General features: G+C 44.9%; 1 protein-coding gene across 1 annotated transcript in view; it reads left to right on the top strand.

Moving 5' to 3' along the window:
* GDPD5 (glycerophosphodiester phosphodiesterase domain containing 5) overlaps nt 1-15,861 on the top strand; it is a 41,930-nt gene that overhangs the window by 8,840 nt on the left and 17,229 nt on the right. The window contains exons 5-7 of the mRNA XM_042836291.1: nt 399-492; nt 3,407-3,552; nt 12,989-13,071. Coding sequence (XP_042692225.1) covers nt 399-492; nt 3,407-3,552; nt 12,989-13,071 — 323 coding nt within the window. The remainder of the gene's footprint in view (nt 1-398; nt 493-3,406; nt 3,553-12,988; nt 13,072-15,861) is intronic.

Genomic DNA, 15,861 nt, shown 5'->3' with positions numbered 1-15,861 from the left:
AGCATGACTCAGAGGAACTGTCTCAAACCTTCTCTCCTGGTGTTGCATCATGGTGATGTCCAGTCCAGTGTGCTCAACTGGACTACAGGAAGAGTCTCAGTGGCACCAAGAGCCTTGCCTAAAATTGCATGGTATCTAAGGAGGCCTTTATCAAATATGTGTTACTGGAAGGGGGTTAGAGGTTTCTTGCTTTCCTTTCATAGTGGTCTGAGTGCCAAGGGTAGCAGTAGGGTTTAGCAAAGCGGGCCAAAGCAGAGGCAGGAGCCTGAAGCAGGAATGCCGTGAAATTCAACTCGAAATGGAATCACCAAATGCGCTATGGAGCCCACAAGATGAATCAACTTGGAGGATGCTGGGGTGTTTAATCACTTTTTCTCTCCTGTTCTTGTGTCCTACAGGCCACAGCCCCTTTCTTGCACATAGGAGCACTTGCAGCAGTCACAGCCTTGTCATGGTTGATAGCGGGGCAGTTTGCACGAATGGAGAAAGCCAGTGAGTACCAATTGGACATCTCCTTTCTTGCCCTATGGAGCACTTGTGGGGAGGGCAGGGGCTGCAGGTTGGGTCCTCCCAGCAGAAGTCAGGACTGAGCCCTTCGTGCTCCTTCATGGGGATGTGGAGGCTCAGCTGTTCTAAGGAGGTGGAATGTTCTCCTGTCAAAACCTGGCTGGAAGGGGAGCTTCTGGGCTCTGGATACACCCAGATCCCATGGATGATGCTTTGTTGTTGGAACCACAGCAGGGCTGGAGGTGAAAGGGCTGTTTTCAGTGATGTAGTAAATAGAAGCATCTAAACTTCCTCTAATCTGCAATAGAAAGTTGCATCCTCCACAGCTAACACACAGTGTTCTTCTCTTATAAGCACTTTGCCTTTACCCCAACAACTTGGGTCTTGTTCACATGCATTTCTAGGTGGACCTGTCTCTTCAATGCCTTCCTGGAGTTGTTGCTTGTGATACATTAGAGGGCTCAGCAGGGATCTGACCTTAGATGCTTCCAAACGCACACTGAGACATGGTCAAAGATGTCTAAGGGAATAGAGAAGTGAAAAACACACATAACCCAGCCTGATGGCTGGCAACCCTCCACATAGCAGGGAGTTTGAAACGAGATGATCATTGTGGTCCTTTTCAACCCATTCTATGATTCTGTGGTCCTATCCACTGAAACACATTGTGTGCATCTCATGGCCATGGGTTCTCCCAAGTCCAAGCTTTGTGTTTTCTTGAAAAATAATGTGCTCCTTCTGTACCCTCAGTTGCATTTTTCCTAAGGGTGTCCATGGATGTCTTCAGATATCCGTGCCAGTTTCAGAGCAATGATTTTAATTGTTATTTAACCTGCAGCAAGATGGGAGCCCTGGAAGGATTTGGCAACACTTGTGAAAGACTTCTGAGAAGAGAGTGCCAAGCATGAGGAAGGTGGTGGCTGGAGATTGAAAGATTTTGATATCCAGAGAGACCTCCAAAGAAAGAATTGCTCTGCCTTAATGTATAAATATGCCAAAGAAAAGTGTACCTGGTTCTTCTTAAGTATGTCCTAGCATGTAATTAGGCTGCCAGCTGGGGGAGGATTTGTGGTAATGCCTAGCGCAGGGTCTGCATGGCCTCCTTCTGAATTCACAGCTTTTCTCTTGCAGTTGCTTTTTCTGATTTTTTTGGTTCTAATTTATTTTTAATACAAGTTCAGGAAGCTGTTTCCCTTTTCTTTTTCTGCTCCTGATGTTTTTTTATTACTATTATTTTAAAAAGGAAAGATGCTCATCTTTTCTGTATCATTGGATCTTCATGAGGTATTTCAGGGTCAGTTTACTTGTTCAAAGTGTCTCACCTGGAGGAGTTCATGTACTTCTTGGTGCAGATATTGTTGACACGGCACTGTAAATTCTTTTTTGTTGCTCTTCAGTTTAGTTTTTCTTTTTAAAAAATGAAATCTCTGTGAGAACATACAGTCCCTTACGATGGGAAAATTGTATGCCACTCAATAATAGTAGTCTTTTGGAAATAACTGGTGTACCTGTAGTCATTGCTCCAACGGTACGTTCTTGTTCTTTCTTTGATGCATCTGATACTTTTCAGTACCTGCCTTTTTTTTTTTTCCTGAGTAAATTGGCACTTTCTTTAATCTCCTATGCTCTGTTTTCCAGACCTGCAGAATAGAAGTTTTTTGAATAGAATTAATTTAGAAAAACAGTATCTTGTATTCAAAGCCTGTTTCTGAGGTCAGATAGAAAACAGTGAGCTCAGAGCAGCCCTGGAAGCCTTGAGTAGCAAGGGAGAATATGAGAAACATGCCCTGAGAGCTCAGATCTCTTTGGTGTGGTCAATAAGAACTGGAGGAATGGAAGACAAAGGTTGCATCTGAAAGTTGTATTGGTCCTTCCACGTTGCTCAAAGAGGGAAATTTGTCCTGTTTGCTTAGCTTGGGGGGTCACCAGGAGACCTCCTGCCAAACAGACCATCCAACTGCAAACCTGACAGCATGAACTTTGCTTGTATTTTTCATTCTTGTATTTTCTTTTTTCTTTTTTCTTCTTTGCATCTTCCCAGTTGCCCTGTATGCATGGCTAGGTGTAGTTTTCCAATCCATTTTAACACGGTCCATGACCCATGTGTTGAGGCATCCTTTCCTTGTAGGTGCAGACCACTAACCAAATTACATTTCAAGCTTATTTTCTGTATCTGCTTAGTCCCTAGAAGCCTGATCAGTGATGTTTATAGAGTAAATGAGCATTGGGCTGGGATCACCTTCCAACCAATTGTGGTTTTGATGCCAAATAATACACAACATCATGACACCATACCTTTGTGGTGCAGGACATAGCATGGAAGCCCTTGAGTGCTTTATGGGTAACTGACAACTCTTCCAGAGAGAGGAGGAATTATCTGTCTGGAGGAGAGCTACAAGATGTGGTTTGGTATCTTGCAGTAGCAATGGTGATGGGAGGACGGTTGGATTAGATGATCTTGCAGGTCGTTTCCAACCTTGTGATTCTATGATCCTATAAACTGGAAAAGTTACTAGTGTTACTTTCTGGCACTTGAATGAGCCTGTTGGATGCTGGATTGAAAAAGCATGAAACCAGATCAGTAGTGGCCAAAACCATAGCTGGACTGTTGTGACCTTCCTTTAAAATTTGCTTTCTCCGTCTTGCATTTATTGCAAATATTTGCCTTGTGAGTTCCAAGGCTACCTCACTCAGGACTTCTATCATTCTACGACTTGACTAGATCCAGCAGATTTAATAGAATGCTTTTTCCTAAGCAGGGACATCTGCTGTTGTGCTACGGGCAATGGCTGTAGTGCAGCCTCTGCTCTGAAGGAGGAGGAAGGTCACTTGACTTCTGCCCTGCGGTAGGAGGACTTTGACCAACATTTTCACCATCTTTCTCTGTTTCCACCCCCAGCTTCTCAGATGCTGATGATCACTGCATACCTCGCGGTCGTAGTTGCACTTTACCTCGTCCCCCTCACCATCTCATCCCCTTGCATAATGGAGAAGAAGGCTCTGGGACCAAAGCCAGCCATCATAGGTCACCGTGGGGCACCGATGGTGAGTAGCTTCACATTCAGTGCTGTGGTGTCCAACTCTTCTGCCTGCCTATGGGATAGTGCTGGGTGTAATGATCTCCAGGTTGCTCTCTGGAGAATATATATATGACAGATGGTTTGGAGTCTGCATCCTTTGCAAGACTTCACCAGTAGTGATTAACCTCAGCTCACAGCAAGATGCCTTGAATATGTGGCAATCCACAAAAACAGACAAAAAAGCTGTGCTTGAGCCTACATGGCTGCACTGTAATCCTTCATTGCAGATCGTCGTGAGACAGAGCAAGGTGATGAAACATTCCTGTCATCTGTCTCTGGGTAGACCTTGAAATCATAGTGAGTTTCTGTATGTGTCCAGACTAAAAATGGGACTTGATTTGGTCACAGCTCTGGTGTAGGTAATGGCGCCCTGTTGTATTTGGATACACTGGTCTGAATCTACAGTCTGGGTGCTTTTGGATCTGTTTCACAGATGTACCTCCATCTCACCCATGGTTGGTTAATCGACCTTGTAACTAGATGGCACACTGCGGTGTAGACACTGGCCTTGGAAATGTGTTTTTTTAGACACCCAGCTAACATTTTTGCTTACATTCAAAGAAGAAAAATTTCTGTAGGTTGTCAAAATGTATTTGTCAGGCTGGAGTGTGCTTGAGCTCTTCTCCAAGTGCAAGTGTGAGCTCTAATAGAGATTAACGCCTACTACAACCCTGTAGTATTTTGTTTCAGTTCTCTTTCTTTTTAATTATTCATTTCTTTAAGAAATCCCTTGACACACCAGCTCAATTTGTATTGCTCTTTTAACTAGATTGCCTCTGTGAATGATGGAATGAAGTTCTGGGCATTACAAATGCTTTTTACTGTTCCACAGAGTTTTTACCAGCCTTGAAGGCCAGAAGGAACTGTGTGAGATCTTAGTCCTGCGCAGCAGGAAACCACAAAGATCTGTTATAAGTCTTCATCCCTGTAGAGTTTTTAGATCCTGTCCCCAAAGAGGAAAACAGGCTTCTCAGGGGAGTGATGGAATCACCATCCCTGGAGGTGTTCCAGAACTCTGGAGATGAGGCACTGGGGAACACGGTCAGTGTGGATGGTGGGGGTGGGTCAGTGGTTGGACTTGGGCATCTTAGAATTGTGGGCCAAGAGCTGTTTAGCACAGTTCTTCCCTTCATCATTTCCCTGATAGAATGAGCTGGCTTGCTGTCACTAGAGTGGAGCAGAAGGGGACAATCCCTTCCCTGTCCTCTGCCACCCCTCTGTTGGTGCAGCCCAGGGGACTGCTGCCCTTCTGGGCTGTGACCACGCACTGCTGGCTCATGTCCCTCTTTCTGACCATCAGGAGCCCCACATCCTTCTCTGCAGGGCTGCTCTCAAGGTATTCCTCTCCCAGTCTGTACTCAAGTCTGGTTTTGCCCAGCTTTCACTATATAAAATCGTAGAAATATTAAGATTGGAAAAGACCACTAAGATCACCAAGTTCCAACCCCAGACCACCCCACCATGCCCACTGACCGTGTCCCTCAGTGCCACATCTCCACAGTTCTGGAACAATTCCAGGGACAGTGACTCCACCACTTTCCTGAGCAACCTGCTCCAATTAATGATATCCTGGAGTCTGGAAAACTTCATCTAACATATAGTGCAAGTCCTAAGGTTGTGCAATGTCAAGTATGTTTGAACAGTCATGATTTTGAAGCCTTGCCAAAAGGCATTTCTGGTGATAGGATCGTGTTTTCTCAGGGCTACTTAGTACACTTCTGCTCTGGAACCCAATTGTATGTACGTTTAATTTGGAGAGATGGAGCCTAGCGGAGCTGGAGAGAAGGAAACAGCTGGAGAAGAGTGTGGAGACCAGGCTGTAGGACACAGACATCCTCCCTTGAGCAGTACCCAGATCAAAAGTCTTCAGAGCCTGGGAGTTTGGATCCTGAGGTGATGCTGGATCTGTGGGGCTGGAGATGATAAATAGCACTGCAAGGTTTCTTTCAGATCTCCTGAAGCAAGACAAATGTGATTTGTGAGCTGTGCAGACAAGCAGGCTCTCTGGTGGAGCCCAACAGCTGCTTGTTTCACCAGTCTGGCAGGATTGGGTCTGTAATGCTGCTTTTACATGACCCATGTTCTTATGCTAGAAAGATAGAAATAGCTTAGAGCTGTTCTGATGACAACCAGCACAGAAGATCTATGAGATGAAGATGCTTGCTGTCCTGAGATAAAAGATTTATTGGGGTGATAGCATGGTTTTTAAGACCAAAAAAAATGGTGAAATCAAGCCTTTTCTTGGAAAAATCCATGTGTGAGTTCTTCTTGAGGGATGCATGACCCAATACACTGATTCACCCAGCATGCTGAGGTGGACTGCTGTTCATACGATGAGGAGCATACAATGCATACAATGAACTTCCCCTGTGCTTTACAACCTGCTGTCCTCCATGCATGCACCCAGCCTATCTCCCTTCTCTCATTCCTGTAGAATATCTGAGAGCATCCTTTGCAGCATTTGAGTGCAACTCAACTGCTGTCCTTCTTCTGTGGAGGGAAAAAATGAGGAACAGAGGCCAAAGTGGCTCACGTAATTTGTCTTAAAATGCTGGTGGAGGAGTGTGTCCTTGCATTCTAAGCAGAAAGAGAAGAAAAATTGGGAAGTATCTAGGCATCAGTACCTAGATGAGGCACAGCTCTTTGCAGTACAGGTGACCTACTGTCTCCACAGTGGCTGTCAGTCTGTAATGGTGGTAATGCTCCTTCAAGAGGTATCTCTTTGGTGTCATCCTTTTCTGCTCTTTAATTCATCTCTGGAAGCTCTCTTCTGCGTAATTCCTCCTTTCCCTAGCCTAAATATCATCCAGCCGTGTCCATTTCTCATTGTGCTAAATGTCTTGTCCTATTAGGGTGCTATCTAAAAACCCCTTCTCTAAATTAATCAATTGGTTTCTTTTCAAAGGCTTTTTTTGAGTTAACTGTTCAGCGTTTTTCTTTCCATCTGGACTCCCAGGAGAGCACTGGTGTAATAGCAGCAGTGTAAGAGGCTTTGAGGGCACCAGACGTTGATGTCTGTCACTTTGAAGGGCTGTTGTGCTGGTGGATATGAGAGTCATTTGACACCCTAAAACAGGAGATGGGGTCTCTGAAACTGCTGCATGTTAATCTAGCTTGATGGCATTACAAGCAGGTGCCCTTGGTCTCCATCCTTTTTATTCTGTTTTCAGCAATCTGGTTGCATTCTGTCTTCAATGCCAATAGATTTGAGTCCTTGTGACTTTTACACTGAAGATAAACCAAAACACTGAAGATACACTCTTTGAAGAGACAAAGCTTTACCAAATCTGAAGTAAAAATGAATAATTTAATCCAATTAGACACAAGTTTCAATCACCATTTGCTTCTTTAAAGTCTTCTCCCAGATGCTTTCCCTTGTGGGGTGCTTAGAGCTGAAACAAGGTGTGTTTTGGTTTGAGATTTGAAGAAGGTGCTCTCCATGATATTGAGTTCTGCTTGCTTTTGGTTTTACCCTTAGTATACGTTCCTTATGAGAAACATTTGACCACAGATTGCAGGTAAAGCACCCAAAGAATCATTGAATCATAGAGTGGCTTGGTTTGTATCATGAAGGATCATGAAGCTCCAGCCTAAATGAACCCAAAGAACTTGGGGTATTCAATATTTCAGCTTTAGGAAATGCACTGAACCTAAAAATTCACCTCCTGTTACTGGGACCAGAAAGGTACTGGTGGTTCTTAAAATAAATAAATAATAGAAATAAAAAACAATAAACAAAAAACCCCGCAGGGCTAAAGCTGTGGAACCAATCCCAGCATGCCAGAGACGAGAACGGCTCCTAATTTCAGAGCTGGAGGCTACAAATAGTACTGAAATGAACATTTTGGCAACCCACCCAGACAGCTGGCTCTCAGCGTGTTGCAACAGCACCGTCCCAACATCTGGCTGTGTGTCACAGAGCACACGGGGCTTGCATGCTGTTGAGCTCTCCTTGGCAGGCAGCAGCTGCCTCCACGCCACGCACAGGCACTGTGCAGGGAAGGGCGTTTTTGGCACTGCTGACTCATGGGCTCTGCACAAGTTTGGGGTGGAAAAGTACCCATTAGTGGGATGAAGCACTTTGTGGAGCTGGTGTTTGAGTCATCGTCCCTCGAGGTGTTCAAGAACACGAAAACATTGTTTAGATGTTGTACTAAGGGATGTGGCTTAGTGAGGAAGTATTGGTGATAGGTGAACGGGTGGACTGGATGATCTTGGAGGCCTTTTCCAACCTCGGTGGTTCTGTGATCATGATTTGCCTTTTGAGATGTTAAAAGGGAATGTTTTGCCCTGGCAGGGAGCACGTGGCTTTGTTTTCAGGAGAATTCCAGCAATATATACATGTGGAGCTGTGGTTTCTGTTGCTTTTTCTTTTTTTAACATACCTGTAGGTGAAGATCATAGAATGATAGAATGGCCTGGGCTGCAAAGGAGCACAGCGCTCATCCAGCTCCAAGCCCTGCTGTGTGCAGGTCGCCAACCAGCAGCCCAGGCTGCCCAGAGCCACATCCAGCCTGGCCTTGAATGCCTGCAGGGATGGGGCATCCACAGCCTCCTTGGGCAACCTGTGCCAGTGTGTAAAGATTCTGACATACACTGGCAATTCTGAGATGGTGTTTTGCCATCTTGTAATGCCAACTATTGATAAAACCAGTAGTGAAGACTTCTGGTTGGGACTGCGGCTTATTGGAGAGCCTTCAGCTAGTGAAAACCTGGTGACTTCTCTCTGTTACGTTTTGTTCACTCCTAACTGTTAAAGATATGGCCAGGCGACCAGTCCAGAGGTCCAATTTATAGCAGCAAACAGAACTCACATCTTCTATCAGACCTGGAGAGGAGCTTGTATTCACTGGAACCAGTCTATACAAAGGCATTCTTTAATTAAATCAGGGTTTGGCTTCTGCATGTGATACACCAAAACTAAGATCTCACATGCTTTCTCATTAAATCTCTCATGGTTTTTTGCTTAAAATTCTACCCTGCTCTCCAAGGCAATATTATTGCTTTGCACCTTTTCACTTCTTTTCAGTCTAGTAGAGCATTTTCTAGAAATGTTAGATGCAGGTGCTCTGTAAAATACCTTGAATTACTGAGGATTAAAGATGCTTTTTTTAAAAAAGCAGTGTTGTTAGTGCCTCATAGGGGCATAGTGGGACCTTAATAATGAAAGTAAAAGTACTGGCAGATCCCAGCCACAAAGAGAACATGCAAAAATCTTCTCATGGAAGGAAAACTCCAATTCTCAGGTATTGCCCTCACCACTCCTTGTGCTTTGAGTCCAGTTACTGGCTCACAAGGAGACAACAGGGAAGGGAGAACTAAACCCAAATTTTTAAATGATGCTTATGGACGGGAAAAAAAATCCTTAAAACTTGTTGTGACTGCAATTAGGGGTTGGAACAAATTTGCTTCTTCTGTTCAGGCTTCATCATTAGCCTCCCTAACATGCAAATGATGCAATGATGCAGTGTTAATTAGAAGGAAAGCAGTGTATGATGTCCAGCTGGCTGTACACTTTCACAATATTCATTAAGGAAGGTCCAGAGCTCTTGACTTCAGTGCTCCTTTTGAAAGTATTTGCTTCTGAGCACAGAAATAGTCAAAATGAGTTCATTCTTGGGCAATTTTCTAGTAATTACTTGCTGTGTCTTCACCCACAGGAGAAATCTGAATGGCAGGCTGATTCTTGCAGGGGTTTGAAGCTATCAAACCAAGGGCAGAGGAGGAACAGCTTTAAGAAACTGCACAGGGGGCTGTCTGTGGCCTTCAGTGGAAGTTGGCATAGTTGGCGGAATAGATTTGGAGGTCATTGCTTCCTTCATCACAACGCTGACTTCTTAATCAACAGATTGTGTCCAGTTGCATTGGGTTGCTGCAAACCCAGATTTGGGATTTAGATATAATTTGCTTGATGGCATTGTGTTAAGGAGGAAAGTCATCAGATAAAGTGGGCAGAGACAGAGGGGAACACAAGCAGGATTATGTATTTATTTAGTTATTGCAGTTTTGCTGTAGAACAGTAAGCATGCAACTTTTGCACCAACTGTTGTCCTCCTCAGACACATCTCTGCATGTCACAGTCAGAATCTGGGGTTTTCAGCTCCATCTCTCCTGGAGAGACACAGGCAGGGACAGTGCAGACATCTGTTACTCTGATTTTCCCTATTCACAAGCTCACACTGTACAGAGAGGTCCTGTTTCCAGTACCAGAGGAACTTGGGGGTTAGAGCTTGATGATCCTTGAGGTCCCTTCCAACCCAAGCCATCCTATGATTCTATGAACAAGCAATATTTGATTTTAGGGGACAGATTTAAGTTTGCCTTCTTGGCTTCTAGTTGAACTCTACTGGGTTGTGTCATTGGTGTGAGTAGCCCATTTGGTCTCCTTGAGGCTAGAATCAGCTGAAAAGGTTAGAAGGACCACAAGGACAGCTTTCCACATCAATGATGGACTCATTTGGAGATGCAGTTACTTAAACTGATGGGACATCAGTTGTGGGGCACAGCACTGCAGAGAACACCTCTGCTGACGTCTGTGCTGCTTGCTGGTTCAGGGCAGCCAGGGATGTTCTCCCATCTGTGATGCTCTGCAGGGTGATGCTCTTCACTTCTAGTGGTTGTGATTAAGATGACGTTACAGCTCCTAAGAGTGCATTTTGATGGTCGGAACTGAAGTGTCAATCTGTTTTTGGAACAGCTAAAATAGCAACATAGAATCATAGAACATCCTGAGTTGGAAGGGACCCATGAGGATCATCGAGTCCAACTCCAGCATAGACCTGCATGGAGTTCTCTGAGTTTAACTTGTTAGTTCCTGGAGATTGAGTTCCTTGGAAAGGAATAGAGGTGCCTCCTATCTATCCCCTGCATGCCACTCTGATGGGGTTCAGTTTTGTCCCTGACGAGCAAAGCTTGGCCTGCAACCTGTGTAGGGACTGAGGATGATGCAGGAGTGAAATATTCCACTCCTGGGACTGGGATCTCGTCTCAGTTGGGGTTAGGCTCAGTGATATCTCTTAGTGCATTGTGTTCTGAAACAGCACTGCCACTGCTATGTATGAGCATCCCTGCTGTCTTTATATGACAGTCTGAAATCCTGAAATCCCACCTCCAGAAGACTGTTTTCCAATGCGGCTTTCATTTTTTACCTCTGTGTGCAGTCTTGGCTCTGTCTAAACTCACTTCTCCCCAGCCTAGCTGATGGAGGAGACTTTGGCCACCCTTCCCCACCCTTACAGAGGGATACTGCTGTTCTGGCCATCAGCTTTTAGCCCTGCTTCACGCAATGTGGGCTTTTAATTGCACAGGTGGGTAACAGCAGTGCCCTTCATCTTTGTCCTATCCTTGGTGAAGCGTTTTACATCGATTGCTTAGTGGAGGCAGTCCAGCCTGCCTTTTCCAGTCTTCCTTCGCCCAAGAGATGATTTACAACTCAGCACATTTTGTTTTCTATTTCTGGCACATTTGCATCCCTGGTGAGGCTGCTTATAGGGACACGGGTTCGGTTGCAGCGTGGTGTCACCTCTTGAGCTGGGACTTGTGCTGCATCCAGCCACCAACCCTTCCTGGCTTGGTCTGGTGGTCTTGCATCGCCTTTGAGTTTCCAGTCTCTGGTTTAAACACTACCTGCTTTATTTCCTTGCAACCCCTGCAGCCTCTGAAAGCAAATATTGAGCGCTGCCCAGCACCGAGTAGTGGATCGCCTTGCAGTGCTCACCCCGAGGAAACCTGAGCTACTTGGAGAAGAAACTCGAGATGCTGGAAGCTGAGGAGCTGAGGTTGGGATCCTTGTGGGGCTGCTGCTCCCTGGTGACAGCTCTGGGCATCGTGCATCTCTTGCAAAAAGCTCTTTTCATCTGACCTTGTGTGAACCAGCGCAGGGCTGGGCGAGGGGATGTGGTGGGATGTTGGTTCCTGCCTAGAAAAGCCAGGCATTGACTGGGAGCTTTTTTATGGGAAGATGATGCACCTCAGTGTTGATTTTGTTAAATGAACAGAAAAATGTACTGATATTGGTGTGTGATTTGAGCCAGAGGCATTCAGTGCAGACGTTCTGTACCTGTACCGAGGTTGTGTTGCTGCCATTTCTGAACAGTATTTGCTTGGGTTATTTTGCCCCAGAGCTTGTCAACCTGAGTGTTTAAATCAATCAGTTAATAAGAAAATGAAGGTGCCTTCAAGATCATAGAATCATAGAATCACAGAATGGTTTGGGTTGAAGGGACCTCAGGGATCACGAAGCTCCAACCCCCCACCAATGCAGGGCCACCAACCTCCCCATTTCACAGCAGCCCAGGCTGCCCAGGGCCCCATCCAAGCTGGCCTTGAACACCTCCAGGGATGGACGGGGCATCACAGCCTCTCTGGGCAGATGCCTTAAATATGAAAGTTTACTGTGCGTGTTGGTTGCACAGTGCCTTTAGGTCTTTGTTCTTAAAGTTATCCTCTTCCCAATTGCTAAGCGACCGTTAAAGATCACGGCTTGTGAATCCTTATTGTCCTTTGATGGAAATTACTGTTCCTTATGGGGTGAGTGGAAGAAGAGGATGCGACAGGTGCACTAAACCTGACAGCAGAACTGGAAAATAAGAAAATGATTTTTCAAACTCGCTTTATTTTGGTGTGCTTGTGTTTCAGTGCAGCCTGTCAGGTTCTCTCTGTAGCTGTCTGGATTTTTTTCCTGCTCTGCCTGTCAGTTTATGGGCATTTTGGATTTAACTATATTGATTTTGTAGAAAAAACAGAGCATTCATTCTCATCCTGTGTTGTTTTTAACAATGCTTAATTCTGCTGCCATCTGGTCCATTTTACAGAGGTGAATTTGAGCTAACATTTGAGTCTTCATCTGTGATTACTATAGGGATACATTTTCTAGGCCTAAGGCTAATTTTGCTTCATTGTTGGAATGTTTGTTATTAAGAGAAATCAACTGTTATTTATTTTTAATGATTGATTGCTTTACTGATGGAGGGATGTGACAATGAAATGTTTTCTAAAGGACCTGCAGTCGTGTTGTTCCCCATGGTAGGTGTTATACCCTGATCTATACTTTCTTTTTTTCCATAGTGGCATCTTAATCACTGTTTGCATAGGAAAGCAGGAGAATAAAGAACCATTAAGGTAGCTCTACACAGAGCCTGTGGATAGAGAATTGGCATCACATGAATGATTGCTTTCTGTGGGTCCTTTCTGTGGGGACCACACTGAGCAAATCTCTCATACACCAATTTCCTGTTTGGTTTTCTAGTGCTGCAGGCTATGATGTGCCTGCACTGAGCTCCATCTTGAGCATGGAAGACCCTCAGTGGGGTCAGAAGAATTGGTCATCTTCAGACTTTGTGTTTTACACGTGTGCCCACTTACTGCTAAACCTTTACTACTCTTTTTTTTTTGGGTCACAGTTGGCACCAGAAAATACCCTGATGTCCTTCCAGAAGGCAGTGGAGCAGAAGATATATGGAGTCCAGGCTGATGTTGTACTAAGGTAAGCCACAGTCATACTTGGTGTGAGCATGGAGGCTTTCCCTATGCACAGCCCAAACCATGCTGTCGGGTCTCCATCTGCTGTCTGGTTGATAGTGGTCTTTCCCATTGAAAGGGGCTCTCATGGTGAATGTATCTGATAACTCCCAGGGGAGGCTTAGCAGTAACCAATTGGAACAGGCTGCTCGTGGTGGTGGAGGAGTCACCATCCGTGGAGGTGTTCCTGAAGAGGGTAGATGTGGTAACAGGGGACGTGGTCAGTGAGCAGGGTGGGATGGCTTGGGGTTGGGCTTGGGCACCTTAGAGGTCTTTTTCAGCTGTAATGATTCTGTGATTCCATGAACTCCTAGCTGTGTCTACTTGTAATGCACTGATGCTACAAATCATTCCACTGAGATGATGGCTGAAGGTGAAGTTGGCCAGTTGAAAGAACCTGGATTTCTTTTCTTACAAAAATAATAGTAATTAACCTGAAGATGCTGTTTACCCTAGAACTTGCTTTACTACAGTGACACACCTGCACCTGGTTTCTATCGTGGCTTGAAGTCAACTGGTCTTGGGAAAAGGCAGAAATGCTTAAAAATGACTTCTACTGGGCAGTGCAGAGAAAGAAGTGGTCTCAAAGTGACTTCCTTGTGCTGCAGGTCTTCAGGAGGGTTTTACCAGCCTTGCAAAACTGTCTACAGTGATTTAGCAGCACAGGAGTAAAATCATTCCCCTGCCCTCCTTCACTTCACATTACTGCAAGGGAAGGAGGATCCTGGTCAGACAGTTGCCCATCGAAAAATCTTTCCCTGCAGGCAAGTGTTGAGTTGACAAGGCCAATTTAGATGTCATTTAGAGTTCCTTTGAGAGCCGTGCTTTATTCCAGGAGTGTGATTGTTGTCCTTTCTGAACTGTTTTTTGCATGTATTGCAAGAGGGTGGAAGTGGCGTGAAGGGAGAGGTAGTGCCTTATCTTGGTGGTCCCTCAGTTTTCTGAGTTCCAGTTACAAATAAAATTAGGACACAAGGCTGGTATTTTCTTTCTTTTCCTGCTCTCTTTGAAGGTTGGAAAGGTAGTTTTGCCTGGTGGAAGAGAGATTCTGGAGCTTAACTGTCATGGTGCTTTCTTTCTTTCCCTAATTGAAAGAACATGAAAACTGAAGGAACTTCTTCCCCTGGGGAGTCATTGTGGAGAAACGAAGGAAGAACTGGGATACTGGCAATAAAATCCTTCTTTCAAAAATTACATTATTAATCGTTGTGAAAGGATAACTGAATAGGTTCCTCCTTTATCCCTGACCAGAGAGAGGGCTAGACTCTGGGAGGAGGAGAGCTTGAAAAGATCCAAGAGCTCTCCATGTTGCCACCCTCCAGGCATCTCAGAGGAGCATTCCAAGCATCTCACAGCTCAAATGATGATACTCTTAATGGATCAATTATCTGAGGCCCTTCAGGGGAGACCCAGGATGCTCTATAAAAAGAGGCCTTCAGTGACCTTCAGACCAAAACCAGAGCCATCAATACAGCTGGCAGAAATTTTAGGAAGAGTTTGCTTGAACAATGCTCTTCATGCCTGTATCTTGCTTTGTCACTTTCAGTTCACCTCCTGGGATGTTTCCATACTTCCCACTCATTCCTCCTCTTGAAGAATATAGGTAGGCCACTGGAACGTAGTCACATACATCACATCCTGCTCCCTATCCAGTGATGCTCCAAACTGGGTGGTTCTGGTTACAAAGCCAGCGCTGCTGCATTCGAAGCTTCTTTGCTTCAAGTATAAATAGCATAGTATCGCTGCATGTTCCCCTCCCATCTTCCATCTCCTCTCACCTCTCTTCTGAAGCTCTGATTTCTCACTCTGAATTATTTCTTCTGACCTATACCTGCTAATATGTTGGTTGTGATTCGCCCTGTGTTGTGCTGAGCAGCTCTGTACGAGGAGAGAATGGGCAGAAGGGAGTCAGTGTGAAGTGCCCCATTAGTTTCCGTGCTGTGGTTGAGTCTCGGCGGTATCTAATGATGCTCTGCTGCAAGATGTTAAGGCTTGAGCTCCTATCTTCCTTAAACAGTCCATGCTCATAATGCTGCAGTTTCTTAGCACCTTCCTTTTGACTTTAAATAGTAAAAACTCTTCTGACTGCAGAAGTGCACGGCTGAGTATGGTGTTGCTGTGTCAGCATGCTGCTTTGGATGGAGAGGGACACAGTTGGCATGATGCACTCCAGAAACAGCAAATAAGAAGCGAGTGACCTTTGTGATAAGGGACTTCAGCAGGCAGTGATAAAGATGGGACAGCATTTACTCCATCATCCCCAATTGTTGGCTTGTACTCCCTGTAGTTCTGTGGGTGAGTGCTCAGAGTTATCTCCTAATTCAGATGGGTTTTGTTTTTTAACCCCATCTCATTTCCGGACATTATCTGCCTAGTGAAGATGCTTTGGAAAATGTCACTGTAATCAGGCTGGCTGTGCAGAGTTTATCTTGATTTTTGAGTGCAGACAATTGTCCTCCAGCCTTTAATAAAAGCCTTCATTATCCCACCAACGATTCAGTGACAGAAAATTAGTCTGAAAGAAAGCTTGAAGAGCTTCATAGCTTCCCAAAACTGCTGTTCTGTTCTATCTAGGTGGCTTAAAAACCACAGGGTGTGCACTTGGCTGTTTGGTTTCTTCTGAGAGGTGGGTTTTCTTTAAGATGGATTTCTTTAAGATGCGTGAGCATAGCGGCTCATGTGAGCATGGCTGTCTCCTCAAACCAGTTTCAAAATGGAAAAGATTATTTAAGAGCAATTTTAGTAGCTTGTAGCC

The sequence above is a fragment of the Centrocercus urophasianus genome, unplaced genomic scaffold, assembly GCF_019232065.1.
Source record: "Centrocercus urophasianus isolate 14NV4802_14NV808 unplaced genomic scaffold, USGS_Curo_1.0 seq_587, whole genome shotgun sequence".
In the NCBI taxonomy this organism is placed as follows: Eukaryota; Metazoa; Chordata; class Aves; order Galliformes; family Phasianidae; genus Centrocercus; species Centrocercus urophasianus.
The sequence above is the reverse complement of the archived record's forward strand: the minus strand, read 5'-3'. Positions and strand labels throughout refer to the sequence as shown.